General features: G+C 35.3%; 1 protein-coding gene across 1 annotated transcript; it reads left to right on the top strand.

Moving 5' to 3' along the window:
- Positions 1-10,604: 10,604 nt before the first annotated feature.
- LOC129310532 (multicopper oxidase LPR2-like) lies at positions 10,605-16,539 on the top strand. The gene is made up of 3 exons (XM_054952396.1): positions 10,605-10,908; positions 12,936-14,393; positions 15,570-16,539. Exons 1-3 carry the CDS (start codon positions 10,684-10,686, stop codon positions 15,621-15,623), a joined length of 1,737 nt encoding a protein of 578 aa, XP_054808371.1. The 5' UTR covers positions 10,605-10,683; the 3' UTR covers positions 15,624-16,539.
- The last annotated feature ends 4,697 nt before the right edge of the window (positions 16,540-21,236 follow it).

The raw sequence follows: 21,236 nt of genomic DNA, 5'->3' as shown, positions 1-21,236 counted from the left end.
TTAAATCGAGGCCACAGATAGAAACCATACCAGTGATTAGATTCGATGACTTCCTAGCCTCCTCCTGAGATACTGTATACACTCTACCAGGAATCACGTTCCTCCGGTCCGGGCTCTCATGTAAATCAGGGCAGTCACGGATCAAATGGCCTAACTTTCCACACTTATAACAAGCAAAGCAGCGACCAAAATGAACCCTACCACATCTATTGCAAGGTGACCTCGCTGTACTTAGAATTGGGGCTTGACTGGTCTGTAAAGAACGTGCTGGAGCATTCCCAGAGAAACGAGAACCCCCGATCTCATATTACCACCCCGATTACCTTGAAATCTTGAACCCCTATTTAAATTTCGATTACCAGAAGCAGAAGAAGACCCGATTCTAAAGGAGCCACTAGAAGCAGAACCAGAGCTAAAACCCATTCTTTGGATACACCACCAGTAGGAGCTAACCCAAAAGAAAATCGACCTCGTGTATCCCTACTCCGGCTACTCTCTATGTTCTCGGCCTCGACGAGCGGCAATCCTCAGATGATTGCACATCTCATCATATGTCGCCTCGCCTAACAAAGATAGCTGCTGGCGGTATTCTGGCCTCATCTTTTCTAATAACCTCTTTGCTTTCCACTTGCTATCATTAGAAGCCTTCAGATATGTTGAGAACTTAGACAGTGATTGAATTTTCTTATAAAAGTCTCCTCGTCTAAGTCCCCCTGCTGAAATGCATGAAACTCTGCCTCTTTCTCATCTCTGAAAGCTGGCGGAAAGTGAAAATCATAAAATCTTTCTTTAAATTCATCCCAAGACATAGATCTTCCATCTGTGGGCTTAACAGAATCCCACCAATGCTTGGCTTCACCAACAAGCTGCATCGTAGCCAAGATAACCTTCTGCTCAGATGTACACCTCACAACAGTAAATAACTGCTCCATCCGATCCAACCACTCCTCAGCTTTCCCATCAAGCATACTACCATCATATGTAGTCGGATTAAAGCGAGAGAATTCCTTCCAAGGTTCAGATATGTCATCCTCTCGATTATTAACAACTGGTGCATGAGCTCCCATAGTACTAAAAGATCCCTGCCCAGCACTTAGGTCAACATGCTGATCTGGAACAGTATGACTTCTAAGATTTTGCTGTATATCCACCATAACTTCAAGCAGCCTAGCCATGACTGCATCTGTCCCCTGTGGTGGTGGTGGAGGTGGAGGCGGAGGTGGAGGCGGAGGAGGTAGAGGTGGTGGTCATTCCTCATTCCTCGATCTACCCCTTCCCCTTCGAGCCATATTAGAACTGAAAGGTGTACGGCCACAAGCGTACGGACCTTTCTCCCCTCCTAAAGGAACAAGCTAGAGAAAGAAAAACAATATTAGTCCAGGTTAGTGGTAGAAGGGAAAGAGCATAAAAGTAATGTATTTAAGGTGCCAAGTAGGAAAAAGGAATCATAAACCTAAACTGATACCAAATGTAACACTTGCCCCGAGTGTTATCCAAAAATCACACAATTCAAATAAACTAAGTGTGGTTAAGGAGTTAATCCTAAAACCAACTTAGGAAACAAACCATTTAAATCACTAAGCAAATATACGATTGGAAAGTAAACATTTAAAACCTTAAAAAAAATTATAGGTTCTAACTATAGCGCACGGAAGCAAGTTAGACGAAAGAGAAATAAAAAGATACTGTCATGACAGCATTTAAATTGCTGTCATGACAACCCTCCCGAGTCAACTTCTGGGAGGCGTCGTTCCGCCATCCGACCTCCGATCAAAGTGATTTTAAAGCTCACATGTCACATTCAAAGGGTACTATAAGTATACCAAATTTCAAAAAAAATCCAACGGTCGGATTTAAAATGAGACATGTTAAAAATTTGATTATTTTTGCTGTCATGACAGCTAAAAAGCTGTCATGACAGCACTTCCGGACCAACTTCCGGAGTGCACCATTTCATCATCTGACCTCCGATCGGAGTGATTCCAAAGCTCACATGTCACTTTTAAAGAATACTATTAGCATACTAAATTTTGAAAAGATCCAACGGACGGATTGAATTTGTGCAGGTTATAAAATCAATACTGTAGCTGTCATGACAGCAATTTAATGCTGTCATGACAGCACCTCCAGACCAAATTCCGGAGTGCGTCGTTTCTCCGTCCGATATCCGATCAATGTGATTCCAAAGCGCACACGAAGCTTATAAAAGGTTTTACTTGTGACCCAAATTTTAGAGAAATCCAACGGTCGGATTAAGATTTGGACACCCGGATGCAAAAGTGCAGCTTTTTGGTAAAAACCATTTTCAAAATTGTCCAAATCCCATCCTAATGGTTACAAACCTGTGGAAACACTTTGGACACGTCAAATAAGATTAAAAACACTTGATAGAACATTCAAATGATGGAAAACCCCCATACATCAAAATTTGACCACCCGGGTGCCATTTCCAAAATGGACCCTAAACCCCCAAAATGCACAAATCATACAAGAGTGGTCACAAATCAATCCAAATACCATGTATTTATATAAATACATATGCTAAACATTTTCACTTGGCTCAGAGCTCCTTGTGGGGCCCACGCACCCACTCTCTCTATCCAAGCTGTATGTTTTCCCATAGCACACCATTTGTAATGCAACCACTTTGCATTTGCTTATAAAATCACATATATATCAAAATAAAGATATGCTTGTAATAGAAACTTGGTCTACTAAGTAAATCCATCAAAACCACACCACCATAACCAAGTTTCCTAGCCACAAGTCTGCAAACAGACAAAAATTCATACACAAGCACACAATCCACACATATTCACACACACACACATAATCATATCCTACTGGCACCCTAATCTTAAATACATTACAATATATTTGCTCAAAAGAAAGGGGTTGCAGTTCTTTACAAATCACAAGCAAACCCTAGCTTTGCTCCTTTCCCCGTCCACCACTGGATCCTTCGCCTGGACCTAGAATATTGAAAAGAAAGGGGTGAGACAACCACAGTCTCAGTAACAGCGAAATTTACATTGATTATTACAAAGTAAGCCATAATCAAATAAATGAATAATAAATTCAACATAGTATATAATTTAGCCATTTAAAATGCATGAATGCATGACCTAGGCCGGTATGGCCTTTCATGACCAACAGAATGCCCCTTAGCACTCTTTAACTCGCAGGTAAACCTTATACCTACTTGTACCTCTACAGGCACAAAACATAATCTAAGGCATGATCTAATCCACCGAACCGCCTATGCCCCTTCGACGTGAATCCTGAGCAGTCAAAGCTAACTCCCTCCCAGAGCCAGCCCGACTTACTCTCCATGTGAGGGCTACCTTGGCCTAGGCACTCAACCTCACACTTCATATGTCGGATTCCCTCCCCCACTGAGAGGTGTCGAACACTCAATACACTAACCACTTTAGTGCACTGAGCCCACAATACGTAAGACAACACTGAGTACTGACAGTGTGCCATAGAATATCAAAAATCCACACCTTCTCATTGGTGAACTCCCACCGAGATCATGCCTTTTACTCTTGTCTACCTTTCTGAGTATTGACCATTCAACACTCTAAAGTAGTATAATATTTATAAATCTCATTTCCATAAAAACATTGTTATTAAACAATTAGAAAACATATTTGCACTATAATCAAAGTAGTACCCCATAACCCCTTATAAAGCACATTTAATCTTTTAAAACATGTAATGCATGATAACTAGTAATATTTATTCAAAAATAGCTAAAACAAAGTAATAAGAAATATAAATTCCCCTATTACCTCAACCCTTTGTACTAAAAGGGTTCCCCTTGTACAAAATAGGGCTCGGCTTGTTCCTTACTTCTCAATAAGTTCCACCAACAATTTTCTACAATATATAAGTGATCCACATCACTTATCATGACAAATAGCATTAATGAAGACTATAACTTATACCACACAACTTAGGTCAATGAGTCATACTCCACCCTAATGGTCCATATATTAAACCAACCATTCACATAGTATCACTTAACCACCAAAACCATTTATTAGCCATCACTAGGCTAATTTTCAATTTATATAATTTTTTAATCAATTAAAAACCTTTACTTAGTGCCACCAACTTTCACCATTAGCCATTATAATGAAAACCAAACCTTAATTTAAATCTTATTGGGCTCAAATAGCAAAATTATAACTAAATCAATAGGCTTAAACCATTGAGGAGAAAAAAACCCAATTCCTCAAGGTTTATTTTGTGCCCAAAACACCTCTTTTCATCCAATTATTCACTCAAAACATTAGATCACTATATAGAAACTCAAAACATGCTCCCTAGAATCCAAAGAAACAAAAGCTTACAAGAATAAAGCCTTTGGGATCAAAATCCAAAAATTTTCTCTTCCAAAAATTGAAGAAAATCAAGAGAAAGAGAAGAGGATTGAAGTAGGGAGTTTACCTATCGTGTAGCCGAGCTCGCAACGGTCGCAAAGACTCCTAGATCCAAGCCTAACTCCCTCCCTTTCTCTCTTCTTCCTCTCTCCCTCTCATACGTTTCCTTTCCTTTCCTTTCCAACTCAATTTCTGCATTTCTGCATCAATTTTGGTCTTTAAATTGCTGGTCAAAAAGTTTGGGGAAAATTACAAGAAAGGGCCCAACATTTTTTATTATTGCACAAAAGCCCGGGTCAACTTTGGTAATTTTTCCCATAGTTAAAAATCAAATAAAACCAAACTTTTTCTTAGTAAAATTCAAACTCTGGGCCTCTATTAAATTATTCTAAATTTTAATTTAATTATAGATATTTTATTTTATTTTTATTTTTTTTTAAATAAATTTGAGTCTTAAAATTTTTAGGATGTTACATCTACCATCAAGAAAATGGAAGAAGAGAGGAAGATTTAAGAAAGAAAGCTTACCTTTGGTGTTTATGAGCTCTAAATTACTCCCAATAATTAGTTTCTTCAAGCCCTAGCTTAACTCTTTATCACTTTCTTGGTTTCTTTTGTTTTCTCTTTTCTTCTACTATGACTTAATACTACAAAATTCTGACCATGCTCTATGGTGGACACACAATGCGCTATGGCGCATAGCATAAAGAGCCTCTTCCAGTTATATTGTCACAGAATGTGGTGTATGGCACAGAATCACTCCCTTCAGAAATTCTTCCTCTTCCATTCTTGGGTGACCTGATTTTCCTTTGAACCTGCATTTATAACTGAAATCAAGACCAAACATGCTCGTCAGGCCTCTCTTGCCACACACCCCACAAATACACTTAATTAATCTATTTGAACTTAATTAATCTTAATTTAAAGTTGAGGATGTTACAGCATCGTACATCGCAGCGCATGACATAAAAAAGTCAGGCATGTGGCTCTATATCACACGTCGTGGTGTACTGCCCATTTTTAGGATTGAAGAGTTATGTGTTGTTAAGTCATTTTGACTGCGTTTGTGCTTCCACTAGCCCTTTTATTTAAATATGTGTCTTAAGAAGTCAGGATCCCGCGATTTGAAAACAAATAAAGGGCTATTACTCTAATATTGGTGATTTTGATTTGTTGGTTTTGTGGTTTGGGATGGTAAAGTTTGGACTGAGTTGGAACTTTACAATACTTACCCGTTTCTCTTCAATATTATAAGAACTAGTTCATCGAGACACAATTGAGGAAAACAAACTGAGGCTTAGGATTTTGTCTTAAAATTGTAGGCCTCTTTTAATTTGAGTATTTTATGTGTATAATTATTGATGATATTGCCAATTGAGAGTTTATATATGCATTTACTTGTATTATGTGTTGTTTTATTAAACTATGTATTTTAGGCTATAGGTTAAGTATATATGTAAATTATGAAATGTAAAAAGGGCTAAAATACTAATGCAAGTAAGAAGTGGGTAAAAATGTGAATGTTGTTGAATGACTATGAGGTTTATGACATTGAGGCTCCCACTTCTATTTTTTTGATTAAGGGGTTGAGCATTAAAAATGTGTTACATATGATGTTTTTAAGATATAGTGTATTGCACAAGTCCGTTATGATCTATTGAGTGTGATCGGGGGTGTAAATTAGGCTTCTGGCACTTGCAATGAAATTTAGATACCCAAGTTATGTTTAAAATGTGAAAATGAGTATTATGAGAAATGGATGTCCAATTTCTAATTGAGGAATAACTTAATTGTGAAATTAGTGTCATTAGCTAAAGTTAAAAGAAAGCTCTCTATAAATAGTTAGATCAACTCAAAAGGATGTTGGACAGAGAAATAGGGTGTGTTGGCATGCAATATGCCCGATGTATGGCACAGAGAGAAACAAGCTATGGTGCACGAATGACAAGCCATGGCGCATGTTCATTTTTTATACTATTTCACTTGTTTCAACTTTTATGCAAATAATTTGACTCTATTTAGATTCTCATGCTTCCACATACCATTTGCACTTTAATTTATACTTGTAAAGATGTTTTGTCATGTGAGAAATCTTTGAAAACTTGAGATCCTATTTTGATAAATGTTACAAACTTAGTAAATCTTATTTAGGGTTAATTCCTTGATCACCTTGAATTTGAAGTTAATTGAAAAATAGTAAGCGAGACCTTACACAAGCAACATGCCACCACTGAGTCTTGTTAAATAATGTATTGAAACCATCAAGACCAGGGGATTTAAGACTTCCCATGTCAAAAATAGCTCTCTTAACCTCTTTATCATTGAAGCAACCAGACAAGTTATCAAGTAAAGAAGAATTAATCTTTGGATAATGTGAGATAGTCATCAAATCATGTCTAACTCCAGCCTTTTCATTAAAGAAATTCCTAAAGTATGAAATAGCAATCTTCTGAATTTAATCCACATCATAAGTCCATTCTCCATTTTCATTATGTATACTCAAGATTTTGTTTCTCTTCCTTCGTGCATTCAACCTCACATGAAAGTACTTAGAATTTTTATCCCCTATTTGAAACCACTTACATTTAGCCTTTTGTGCCCAAAGAAGACTCTCCTAGTACAAAACTTCTTTAAGCTCAAGCCACAATTTAGCTTGAATCAATTCAGTAGCATAAGGAGAACAACTTGAATAATTATTTCTAGCCAAACCCTTTATCTATAACCTCTTTTTATAGCCCAAATATCTAAATACCTCCTCCCTCCAAATATGAATTTTAGAAGTAAGCTGGAAATATTTTCTACCTAGCTTTCTATTTCTTGCCAATTATCTTTAACAAAATGGTAAAAATCATCATGAAGCACCCAAGAAGCTACAAAACAAAATGGTCTATCCTGAAGTTTTCTTTGAGTCTCTTCCTCCACAAGTTTAAGTAGAATCAGATGGTGATCAGACTTAAAGAAAGGAAGTTAAAAACCTTAGCATTCTGGAACGTTTCATTACACCTATCATTAAAGAACACTCGATCCAATGTACTTTCACAGGTCCCCCTTTTCAAAGTGTAAAATGGCCTAGTACAATAAGATTCAAATAATCAACCTAGCTTATAAATTCTCAATCAGCGGTGCTATGAGAACTGCAAGTAGAAAACTGTTCATGGGAAAAAAGAACACAATTAAAATCTCCCCTTAAACACCATAGGTCATTGACTGAAGAACTAAGCCTATTTAATTGTTGCCAAACAACTTTACGATAAGCCAAGACAGGACTAGCATATACAAAAATAATAAAATAAAATTTAGAGCCTAGAACAATTTAAGTATGAATAAATTGAGGGTGACTTTCAATAACTTCAACTTTCCAATCTCCCTCCTTCCAAAAAAACCATAAGCCTCCACTAATATAGATTTGGCCAAAGAATTGCTTTTAGCCCACTTGCTCTAGTTTCCAAAATAGTTATAAAACCTAAATTATGTTTTTTGGTTAACTCCCTTATGAGACCAGCTAATGGTCTAGCCCCTGTACCCCTTGTATTCTAGAATAAAATATTCATAAAGACACCTTAAAAGAAATTTGGGCTACAATGCCCTCATCCTTATCCATCATATTATTAGAATTACCTAAAGAAGTATGTTGATTCATCATAATCTCTTCAACATCATTTAACTTTGGGCCCACAACAGTATTAGATTGAGCATCCAATCTTGTATCCATTGATCCAACCCAACACCTTGCATTGTGAAAAATATCATTAGACCCAACACCCAAGCCCATATATTCCTTCTCTCCCTAGTCCGTAAAGGTAAATACCATATCACTAGAATTTGGATCCCCTTTCTCCAATACATTAAATTGGTTAGCCAAATTTACATCATGTGACTTAGCTTGATATTTCTTACATGTCCACATCCACTTATTAGCAAGAGGAATATTCTCCTTAGCCTTTTCTTTTATTCTCAAAACCCTTTTCCTTTTTTCTCCAATAGCCACCCACTCAAATTTGCTCTGATTAGATATATCCTTCTTGAAATTTTGTGATCCAATTTTATCCTCAAAATAATTACCCTCTAATTTTTTATGCTCTTACTTCGCCTTCTCTCCCTCTAAACCTTTTGCTATATTATTTGAAGATCCCTTCAAATCCGCCCTCATAACTGTCGCCCTGAAATCTCGCCTAACCAAGATCTCTTACCTGAAGATATTCACCTCTGACATATCTGACACAACTTTGGCATCTATATTTTCGGCAGCCTCATCACTCTTCCTAGACTCTTCAGACGAAGGATTCCCCTTTGTTGTATTTTGAAGAACTATTAGATCAACTTGTATCAATCCAATCTCCTTGTTTCTCACTACATTAGCCTGATCAGTGACTTTCTGTGGACATACATCTCTATGATGCCCATACATTTCACAGTGAAAACAAACAAGATGTTGTCCCTTGTAAGCTATCTTATACTCTTCCCTACACCAAGCAAAGAAAAAGGTAGCAAAGTTTTGCTAAGATTTAATTCAACACAAATTTGAGCAAACCCTCCTTTATCTAATAATGAAGTTGATTGATCAATCTTCAAAGATTTCCCCACCATGTTGCCTATAAGGCACATAGACTCAATATTATATAGTTCTAAAGGAAGATCTGCCACTTGAATCCAAGCAACAATCTTCCTTTGTCTTTCAACCTTCTATGGATTAAAGTTGGGTCTCCATTTCTAAACTAATAAATAATGATCATCAATCATCTACAGCCCTTCTTGATAAGCATAATCAAATCCTCCTCCTTTAAGAAAGACATCACAAAATAACCATTGTTCAAAGGAGTGATACGTATAGGCTTAGACAATTTCCATATGTGAATCAGTCTTAGACATAGAAACTTGAGAAGAACATTTCAACCTAGAGGTTTTTATGATCAAAGAATTTTTCCAAGGTCTACACCATTCCTCATACTTCTTAGTTGAAACCTTTAACTCCAGGAACCTAACTTTCCTAAGTTTAGGCAGAACATCCTCCTCCTCTGAACTATCATCTCCTTCTTGCTCTTCTGAACTCACATCTCCTTCTCCCTTCTCTTCACATCCTTCTCCTTCTTGCTATTTGTTTTTGCAAAATACTTTGTCCAACCATTCATAATGTAATCATTAGGGTCATTCTAAGATAGAAAGCCAAAAGAATTCAGGCTTAACCAAGAGCCCTTATAAAAGACTCTTTTTTGATTCCCTATCACAGATGGAGATCCCATAGTCTTTTGCTCCTCTGAAGTCATTTGTTTTGATGAGAAAACAAACTCAAAGCCTGTCTTTTCTCCTCCAATATTCTCCATCTTACCATCACCCCTGCCGCTAGCTTCTCCATCACCGTAGGAAGCCTCCTTGCCTTCTGTCACCACTCTCTTCTCTCTCTCTCTCTCTCTCTCTCTCTATTGCAATCTCTTTTTTACTCAAACAATTTTTACTCAACTCAAACTAACACAACAATGTCAATTTAAAATTCTAAAAAATGGTTATTAAAAAAATCTGAAAAGTTTAAAAATTTTCTCCAAATGAAAAAAGTTTTTAAGCCTTATTGATTTAATAGTCAGATCAAGAAAATGAAAGGGAAAATAAAGGGGGAAAAAAGGGAAACACCCCACACCCTTGGGTCACCCATTGTTCCTCCACTCTTCTTTCTCACACCATTATTTAAAATAAAATCACCATATCATTTGCATTTAAAAAAAATCTTATTTAGGAAGATGCTTAAAAATTAAAAAATTATTAAATAATTTAAACAATACCAAATTTGGCATAAAGGGGTCATATAAATTTTATTTTCTTAGGCTATATATAAATTAAAAAACTTTTTTTTTGAAATGTTAATGATAAAAGATAAACCCCTTCCAATTTAATTAATACACACACGTATAAAAGAGATTGCTTGCAAGAAGATATGCGATTCTAATATTTGTTGTCATTGGCATCTTCAAATAATGAGTTAATTAATATTAATGGGTAACGTATGATTCCTTTGGCGGAAGACAAAAAAATATCCGGGTGTGTGGCTTTCTCTAATTTACATTTTTCAATGAAAGCAGACAATGACATCGAAAATTCCAATCACAATAAATAAATAAAAATCCCAATAAACCAAAGTCTTCGGGTTGGGCCTAAAATACATTTATTTATTGGTCGAACCCTTTATATATAGAGATAATTCTACGAACCCCATCTTCACTCGGCGTGGTCGTCATCATCTTCATCTCTCTCTCTCTCTCTCTCACTCTGTTCATCAAGTTCATCAAACAGATAATTAGAAGCCATGGTCACACGCGTAATGCTTCAGAAACTCACCTTCTTGGGTCTGTTATATGCAGCTCTACTTATTTCTTCTTCTTCTTCACTGAATGATAAACTGTTAGATTCATCAAAGTTGGAGATGTTTGTGGACGAGGTTCCTGATATGCCCAGAATCCATGGCTACAAGCTCGATCATGGAGTCCCCAAACCCAAATCTCTTCATATCGGCATGTTCAAGAAGAACTGGGTACGTACGCCTTCATTTAATTTACTTCACTTCTTCAATTTTTAACTCTTTTTATTATGAAATTATTATTGTTATTGTTCTAATTGAAATCTATATATATATATATATATATAGAATTTTTGTAAGTGCCTGAAGAATTTTTGTTTTTTTTGTTTTTGCCTCTTTACTTGCTCTGTGTCCATCGATACTTCCTAGAATAAAACAGACAAATATATGTGTAGTGTACATCGAAACTAGTGTTCGAGAGGTTGAAGATGATATATCTTGTTGAACGGTTCTTTACTGTCTTATACATCGTATGGTAATCGGGTCGCTACTACAAAAAGGAAAAAAAAAAAATTACCGGTTAAAAATAGTTTTTTATATTTGTTTCACAATCGGCATAGAAAGAAGGGATGTAAAAAAATTACACTGCTTTTGTAACCGGTGTGGAGAGTGGACTGTCTACATAGTTCAACAAAATTAATTAGTATTTTTTTTTTCGGCCAAACCTTATTAATTAGTATTTAAGGAGTGGTTTAAACCTTTAAGGTCAAACAAAATTAATGATAGCAATTGATTTGATTGGGCTTCAACCTACGAATCTTGTTCATTTAATTTGATTTTATTAATATAGCGTATCAGAGAGTGACAGATATGAGAAATCTACCAAATTTATTTTGAGTTGTTTTCTGATTTTCCCAACTCTTGGAGATGCTTATAAACTATTCTTATTCTCAAGGAAAAAGCCAACGGTTTGTATCCTTATAAGATGAATTTGGAATCTGCTTCTTCTCTTGTTTTGTCCACTGACCTCATAAAAAATCTTACAATTTTTTTTTTAAATAAGGAGCCCTGTTTCGAAAGTTTATAAAATATAATTACAACATTTAATTCTTTATTTTTTTATTATTTTGAAGGGTAAGACTAATATATAAATAAAAAATAAAAAATATTTTACTTTAATTTCAAGAAAGATAATTAATAACAATAAAATTGATTCTAGATATATATTGTATTGCTATAAGCAATTAAAAAGGCCAGTCTAAGAATAATTCTTTTTGGACAACTAAGAGTTGGGAAAATTGAAACAAATATAGTCATTTATTCATTTATTTGTCTTTTCCCTTTTTGTTTTCTTTCCGCTGTCCTGACCCTGTGCTAGTGTGGAAAGTTGCTCAATAATAACCAAAGTGTGATGGAAACAGCTAGCTTCGGCTCAGCCTTTTGAGAAATGATTCCAGAATGTTGTGGACCAATCTCTTGAGTCTCCGCTTCAAATCACAGTACCTTTTTTTATTTTTTTATCCTGAAAAAAATACTATAAAGTCTCCCACAAATATTCAAAATAGTTTGAAGATTTCATAAAATCTTTAAATAGCTGTCAAGTCTTTATAAATGGGGTAAATAAGATTAAAATGACAATGATTAAAATGATCATATTATAAAATGTCTTGCTGACAACTTGATAACAACTATACATCACAAGATAAAAGTTATTGGCAAGTGAGGTAATATTTGTTACTGACAGATATCTCACTTATCAATTACCTTTCTTTTATAATAAATAATCGCTGTCAAATTGTCAATAAAATATTTTATAACATAAACATTTTGATTATTGTTATTTCAATCATATTTACCCTGAAGTCTCCAAGTAACTTATAGATTTTTTTGGATTTGGTTAGAACTTTGGATATTTTGAATGGTTGGGGAGATTTCAAGATGATTTTCTTTTTTTTTTCTTGAAAGCTCATTTATTTGTCAACACCTATGAAAATCTCAAGGGCTCTTAAAGCTTCAGAATTGGATAAATACCAAAAGACTTTATTCCATCACAATATAGTTTAACTTTTTTCATATATGCCATCTACTCTGTCCATTCTACCACCTTTCATTATTTCTTCCAAATCCAAATAGGATCCTGCAGTGACCTGCACAGGAAAATGACCCAGAAATTAAAATGTTTATATTTAATTATTATACTTATATGTAAGGGACTGGCATACATATTCTTCATCATTTTTAGTATTGTTTGGGTATTTCAGAAATTTCACAGGCATTTGCCTCCGACGCCTGTTTTCGCTTTCGGTGTGAATGAGCGTACAGCATCGGTCCCTGGTCCAACGATCGAGGCCATGCATGGTGTTGATACCTTTGTGACGTGGCAAAATCATCTCCCTTCAAAACACATACTCCCATGGGACCCAACAATTCCTACTGCCATTCCCCACTCAAAGAGGGGCATTCCTACAGTGGTTCACCTCCACGGTGGGATCCATGCGCCCCACAGTGACGGCAATGCGAATGCATGGTTCACTAATGGATTCAATGAAACGGGACCCACTTGGACTCGTAAGAGCTATCACTATCCTAACTACCAGCATCCGGGAAATTTGTGGTATCATGACCATGCCATGGGGTTGACCCGAGTCAACCTCCTTGCTGGCTTGATTGGAGCTTACATTATTCGTCACCCTTTGATCGAGGGCCCACTTGGTTTGCCCCATGGCGATGCCTTCGATCGACCGTTGGTGATTTTTGATCGTAGCTTTCGCACTGATGGTTCCATATACATGAATTCGACCGGAAACAATCCCACCATTCACCCCCAATGGCAGCCTGAGTACTTTGGTGATGCTATTATCGTGAATGGCAAAGCTTGGCCTCGAATGACAGTACGTCGTCGTAAATATCGATTCCGGATAATCAACGCAAGCAACGCTAGATTCTTTAAATTCTTTTTCACCAACGGCTTGGAATTCACCCACGTGGCATCAGATTCATCATACATCGAAGAGCCAGTGACAACTAAGGAATTTCTATTGGGGCCATCTGAGATCACAGATATGATTGTTGACTTTTCTCAATCAAAGAATGATACGGTTATCCTAGGCAACAATGCACCTTATCCCTACCCTTCTGGTGATCCAGTGGATGAATCTAACAGCAAGGTGATCAAATTCTTCATACAACCCAATCAAGAAGTTGACACGTCAAGGGTTCCCAGAAAGTTGATAAAATATCCCCACGTGGACTTATCCTGTGTGTCGCACACAAGGTACATTGCAATGTATGAGTACACAAGCGACATCGACGAGCCCACGCACTTGTACTTAAACGCAAAACCATATGAGGCCCCAGCAACAGAAACTCCGAAGGTGGGGTCCACAGAGGTGTGGTATGTGATCAATTTGACGGAGGATAATCATCCGCTTCACATTCATTTGGGATTGTTCAAAGTGTTGGAACAGACAAAGCTTGTGAAATCAGAAGATTTTAAGGATTGCATGGAGAAAAAAAACGATGCTAAGAAGTGCCACGTGGACCAACATGCACGTGGCAAGAAACTAGAGGTTGCTGCTCACGAAAGTGGGTGGAAGAATGTGTACAAGATGGCACCTGGGTTTGTGACCAAGATTGTGGTGAGATTTGGGTACATCCACGCGAATGAATCATATGTCTTTGATGCAACTGATGAACCTGGCTACGTTTATCATTGTCACGTAAGTATTTATTACTATTCCCTTTAATTTTGTGCATTATTGTTTTAATTCTTATTCAACCTTTTTTAAGATTATAAGACAATTTTAATTAATTTATATTCTCAAGAAAAATTAATGAATGAAAATTTAAAAGTATACTCTTTTTTCATGTTTACTTTTACTTAATAGAATATTTTTTAATTTAAAAATTTTAATTACCGGGAATTAAAGATAATTTTGAGAAAAATCTTAATTCCTCCTATCTAAATTATAAGCAACTTTTAACTATAATCATTATATCAATGAAATTTAGCTATATTTATAGTTTTCTCTTTGGGAGAATGACAGTTAATTAGATCTCAAATGAATAAATTAATGACAGGTGGATCCCCGATAAAATGTTTTATAAAATAAATTATAAATATCAATTTAAATAGTTATAAATAAAAAATTTTGTCATAATATAAAAGTTATATTTAAATTTAAATACTTATTTGTAATTGAAAATTTTGAATTTGTAATAATTTGAATTGATATTTTAAACTTATTTTTAAAAAAATTTGATGAAAACTTAACTATCATTAATTATGTGTTTTGGAACCTAACTATCATTGTCCATTTCTCTTTTTACCCTTAAGCTCCAACTGCCAATGATATAAGCTCACCAATAAGTGATAAGAAGGTGATAAATTCTTATATTATATTTCAAATTTTTGGGTCTTTTCTGATAGAGGGTTACTTTAATAATCTATTCAGGTCTATTTTGAGGTTTTAAAAAGTTTAATACCTAAATATGAAGTTTTTTTTTTTATCATATTTGAGGACTCTTAAAGTAAGGTTTAAAGCTTAGAAGAAGAATTTGAAATTAAAATAGACTTAAATTAATGCTTTAGAGGTATAAAATGTTTATTAGAGCCAGTGCCATATAGTAAACTAAGTTAATAAATGCAAGGGTAAAATGAAAAGAATATTTTTTAAAAAATAGTAAGCCTATTATATTTTGGATTAAAAATAGCTGAAAAAAAATAATTTATATTTTAACTGGAAAAGTATTAATTATATCTGAAAAAAATTCAAATATTTTTGAACGTGATGTTTTAAAAAAAGTGTCTTATAATATTAAATGAGAAGTATTAATTACTGTTAATAAAAAAGTCATCTCTATCAATTAGCTGTTAACATCACAATTATTTGCAGATATTGGACCACGAAGACAATGTGATGATGAGGCCTTTGAAAATGATAAAGTGAGATTTATTATCGTGATCAACAATGCAGGTGATTAAATAAATGAATGTATTCTCTACGAAGGTTGAATAATTTAACAAAGGTATAGATAGTTGGTTATTATTAGAAGCTAAAAATTTGATGCTAATTAAGGAATATTAGGGGAGGCAGACTTACTCATTCGAAGTTATTTCGTCTCTACTCGTTTGAATAAAATGCCAATAGCTTCTTAAGGATCAGGGAAACCAAGTTTTTAGACTACTTAATCCAGTCCAATCTTATAAAAAAATTATTTTAATATAATTTTAATTATTTTTAATATATTTGAATAAATTGAAGTTTGAACATAGTATTTCTTTCATTTACATTTTACCTTTCCATATAATATAATTTTAATTTAATTTGTTGCTAAATTATTATTGTAATGTAGATGAGACACATTGAAATTTGTCGAATGTTGTTAAAATTATGAATTTGAATCATTTAGATTGTAATTGAAGATTTTATTGTGGGATATTGTTGTGGATTTTTTATTATTATAAGTATTTTTATTATATTAATTGAATTTATTATATTGAAATGAATTGTTGCCTCTCTTTTTTTTTTTAAAAAGAACCCACCCCAAATTTAATTTGGGTGTGCTTCTTTGTCATAAAAAATAAAAAAAATTAAGTGAATATTAGACTAATAAAACGAGTCTCCCAATTATATGAACTAAGTCTAGTCTAATTAATCTCAGGCTACAACTGAATCAAATCAAATTAGGGGTTGCTTATCTTGATTTTTTTTTTCCTGAAAGAGATCAAATTTTAGATTAGATTCAAATTCTATTTTATCTAGTCCTTCATGCATCCCTTGATATGGCCACTCGCAGCGTGGTCTGGTTTTGTTGTCACACGGTAATTGTAATACTCATCCTTATATGTTGGCATTTAGACCATTTAATTGAGATTTGAATGGTAGAAATTTAAATTTTTAAATTACAAAATAACAGTCAGAATATTATTTTAATTTTAATAAATAAAAATATAAAAATAAAGTGATCATACAAAATTGAATAACTGAGAATTAGATTAGATGCTTATCCTTTCAATTTAATACAAATTTACAATCATGGTAGAGAAAATTAAAGATCTTTTTTCATTTTTGGGACCGGAGAAAAATAAAGATGTGATGTATCAATGTCACGGGCAGAGTTCACGAGTCACGATGACATCTGTGAGCTAACATAGTAACATGGCAAAAAGACTACTCTGGAGCCAATTCTAATTCTGGTGACTGAGTTCATTTTAAAATCACTATAAAATCAAAGTAAACAAACGAATAAATAAGAACTTATTTAATTTCTGTTCTTATTTTTTATTTTTTAATTTTTTTTGCATTATTATTTTTAAAAATTTTTTAAAACAAAACAGAATGAAAATCTATTTAATTATATTAATTTAAAAATAACTTTAGAATTTAAAAAATAGGCTGATAATGATAGTTATAGATGATTAATGATAATGGTTTATAACAAAAAGTGATCAAGTTAATTGTAATTTTTAATAATCAAATGTATATATTTTAAAAATAAAAAAATAATTTGAAGTTATTTCTGTTTTTTGGTTTATGTTAAAAATAAAAAATGAAAACAAATATGGAAACAATTAAATTTAAAACACTTATTCAAATGAGTTTTTAAGCTTTTTGGTTTTCGGAAACAACAAGCTGTTCTTACAAGAATAAAACAAACAAGTCTTAAAAGTCACTCGTTTTTGACGATAAGAGTTAAATTAAAATGTCATAAAAATTTTTAAAAAATGTTTACATAGTTGGATATAATGAATCAGATTAGTCCCATCTAACATGACACTATTACAAAAAAAAAGATATATTTAATTATTAATTTTGTCCTTAATTATTTGACTATTTTAATTATAAAATATGGAGGCGTTGTATAAAGAATGAGAACTTAGGTGATAGTTAATAACCGTCTGTTAGTAAAAAACAATCAGGCGTGGTGTTGCGAGGCATGCCAGAGATGCTGAGCCTCAATTGATAATAAAAAAGCCTCGAGCTCCCTTATCACAATTCACTCGAATGTAAAAGATACACAAGGCTTTAGTAGAACAATTATTTGATTTTTATAGAAATGTGAAAAGTTATAAGTCTAGTGGGATAAAAGCTTGTTATTGTTGTTGTTGTTGTTGTTGTGAAAAGTTATAAGTCTAAATGAAAGTAAAACTAACTGATAAAACTAAAGACTAAAGGTGTAAAAAAGCAAGTCTTTGATTGAGTGTTTATTGTTCTTCTTCTGTGTCTTCGTCTTCTATTTATAACGTCAAAGTGGTGGTAGCTTCTCCCTTAATATCTAGCACACTTTGCCAAGGAATTAAGGATCTCACAAAACTCATGACACGCTCTTTATTCCGTGTTCTCCATTTTTGGTAATTAGCCCGTATCATTAAAATACTTGGGCACGATGCTCGTAGATTCTGGAATTACTTGAAATTGTGTCTTCTTATGCCAATAGTCCACTGTTTTGTAACTTGTGGGATTTCGGCATGTTTATTTTATCATGGCCTTTGTTAAGCTTTGGAGTCGGCCCCTTTATTCATATTAGGTCTGAATTTTCAATTACACAATCCAACTAGCTCTTTGACCTATTTGAGCAATGTTTCATATTTTAGCTTAAATAATGCCCCCCGCGTGCCAATGGCTGATAACGTAAGTCACATGGCACGTTTGAAAAAACTGAAATGTCACTTTGTCTCTGAGCTCCCTTTGTTAATATAAACTTATTTCTTTTTTTCATTACTTCTCTGCCTTTTTTGCCGTTTCTTGACATTCAAGCATTTTCCTCCCTTGTTCCAATCTTTCCTTTTCTCTTAAATGGCTTCCTCCACTTCTGTCGTGCCTCTACTATTGCTCCATCTTCCACATCCTTTGAAAGTTTTCTTGATTCACTGGCCACTATTCGAAATCTTATTGCCTCACTCAGCAGATTTGTAATGATACATATTTGATTGTTTAAAAATCCTTATTTCCCCTTAATTAGGCCCTTATTTTGATATTTCTTTATTTTCATTACAGGAGAATTCTTTGTTCCATGATTCTATCACTTTCTAGTTAGCTTTTTACTTCTCCTTTTTAGCCCTTCTATTTTATTGGGGAAATATACTAACTATTCATTGTTTTTTAGTACTTCTTCTTGGAGTATTCAAATCTCTAACAAGAGCGATATCAGTACTTGACCATTTCTCCTGACTTGTCGAAAGTGACTGCCCTTACCTAACCAAATCTATGGCCGCTGACCTTAGTCTGAAACTTAATCTTGGCTAGGATGACCTCTCCTTTTCCTGAGTCATCTTGCCAAAAGCTCAAGAAATGGCCTCGATCTCATCATGCTTAGGTTAATTAGGTAAGACACTTGAAGGAGGCATATGCACACTAGTGGAAGGAGATAGATCTCTATGACCTTATTTATCTGTTCTTAGCCGATGTCAACATCCCGGTCGATCTGCTGACAGCCTTTTTAATTTTATGGGCTCCAGGCTACAACACCTTTATATTTGACCTGAGTCCCATGTTCATCACATTATGAGATGTCTTCATGTACTTAGGGCTACCTATCACCGAGGAGGAGAACTTCTATGAAATCCTCGAGAAGCATGACTCCTACATCACCCTCTCGGCCAACTTGGAGAGCAAAATTAGGAGCACTGGCTTTTACATGAAGATCATAAAGTTATTCTTCGAGAAGCTGGTCAATGAGCTTGTCAACCATACAGATCACCTAGTCTTCATCAAGATCCTGTTGAGTTAATGGATCCTAGTCCCAGGGGTGGGAAGCCTGTGCAGCTGTACTTGAGGATCCCCACTCCCTCTTCTATGACAATTAGATACCTTTGGGGATAATGTTTTTGTGCTGCCTCTATGAAGGCATGAGGGAGTTGCTAATGAAGAAGCCCTTCAACAACTTTCATGGGCTTATCTGGTCTTTGAAGTTATGGATAAGGGCTTATTTCCTTCTTCTCTGTCGAGAACCCTTCCTTGAAGATTCTCATGCCAACCACCCCTTCACTTACCTTATAGGTGGTCATTTGCTGACTGACTCGAAGAACTTCTTCGAGTTCTTCAATCAGTAAAGCTGGTCTTTACGAAGGACCTTAAAGGCTTTCAATATTCTGAACTACTACCTTCTTACCTAGTATAAACATCTAGTAGACCAAAAGAATAAGCTCGCCCCATTGCTAAGGGATGAGGTCTTCCTTTCAGCCACTACTCCTAGAAAGATGTGGCTATCGTACATTAGCTCCTTCTCCAAGTCTTTAAAGGTCTACTTGGAGTTTTATTATCCTTAACTGGTGGAGGGCTAGTTTAGATTGAGCCAATGCATCCCTTGAGGGTTGTCCCCTCAAATTAGTGTAGAGCTGCTGGACTAGGAGGCTATTGACCATAGAGTCATCCCACACACAGCCCAAAGGCAGTGCAAGGTAGAGCTTGTAGATAGAGATGCCTACCTTCACTTCAATAAATGGTAGCCCTAGTGCTTTAGGCGCATAATAAAGAGCCATACCAATAAGTATTGTCTCTTGTGTTCCCTTTTCTTCCACCTTTCCTTCTTTCACATTATAATGTAGTCTAACTTATTTTAACTTTTTATAGGTCATGATTGGACACAATCACACGTGTTGATGACCTTCGTGAAAGGAAACATCAATGCCCTCACTACTTTAGAGACCTAGACGGCCCCCTCACTAAGGACCGTTGTCCAAGGAATGGAGTTAGACAATGCATTCTCCTAAATCTTAGTCCTGAAGAAGCTTGGGGCCAAGAAAACTCACCCTTCAAGTTTCCTGGACAAAGGAAATGGCCTTGACAAGAGGAAGTGAGTTTTGTCTCCTTCACCCCCTCTCATCGATCAACCTTCCTTCACCCTTTTTCTAGCCAAAACTACTTCCTACAAGGGAAAGCGCATGCATAAGTACTAGCGGACGATGATCTTGTCGATAAAATGTGACGATGATAGGGTGAGTCCCCTTTACTATGGAGGGGTAGAGACTCAGCTCCTAAACTCCCTAGTGGTGACTTCCACTTTCACTTTTGAACTTATGTCAGACCATCAGGTGGTCATCTCTTTTGCCTCTGCCATCCCTTCAACAACCTTAGACTCCCAAGGGGTTGCTTTTACAGCAATCCTTAAGTCAATCCTTGAGGATCCACTTAAGGTTGATCGGGATATGGCCTGAGAGGTAATGGAAGGCATAGAAGGATCTGAGGCTACCGCGGAGGTTTGAGGAGCTACGTTAGCTAAGGCCCCAGATGGTGTTAGTAGTCAAGAAGGCTTTGGTACTGCTATTAGTTAGGAGCCTGCTTCTACTGTAGCCTCAAGTGGTGAGCTAGGGCTTGGGGCTAATGAAGTTCAAGAGCCTACCTCTACTAAGGCCCCAAGGATGGTTCCCCCCATTAGCTCAGTCCCGCTCACTAGCTTGGCAAGTGCCCTTGTGCTTGTGGCTTCTCTTTTTGACGTCCGGTATGCCCATAGTGTCTCGAGAAGTCATATGTGCCATTCCTTAGGGTTCTCCTCGATTGTCTTCTTTAGAATTTTAAGGATTATTTTGTTAGAAGCTTCAGCCTGCCTATTTTCCTAAG

Source organism: Prosopis cineraria, unplaced genomic scaffold, assembly GCF_029017545.1.
Source record: "Prosopis cineraria cultivar Desert tree isolate PC_DT_omini unplaced genomic scaffold, ASM2901754v1 PC5, whole genome shotgun sequence".
In the NCBI taxonomy this organism is placed as follows: Eukaryota; Viridiplantae; Streptophyta; class Magnoliopsida; order Fabales; family Fabaceae; genus Prosopis; species Prosopis cineraria.
Note: the sequence above shows the minus strand (reverse complement) of the source record. Positions and strands in the feature narration are given on the sequence as shown.

Bases quoted from the DNA above. Each gene is read 5' to 3' on its own strand.
- LOC129310532 (XM_054952396.1), top strand. From the start codon at position 10,684: ATGGTCACACGCGTAATGCTTCAGAAACTCACCTTCTTGGGTCTGTTA. The intron at 10,909-12,935 runs GTACGTACGCCT...TGGGTATTTCAG, and splicing joins GCATGTTCAAGAAGAACTGG to AAATTTCACAGGCATTTGCC. The intron at 14,394-15,569 runs GTAAGTATTTAT...AATTATTTGCAG, and splicing joins GCTACGTTTATCATTGTCAC to ATATTGGACCACGAAGACAA.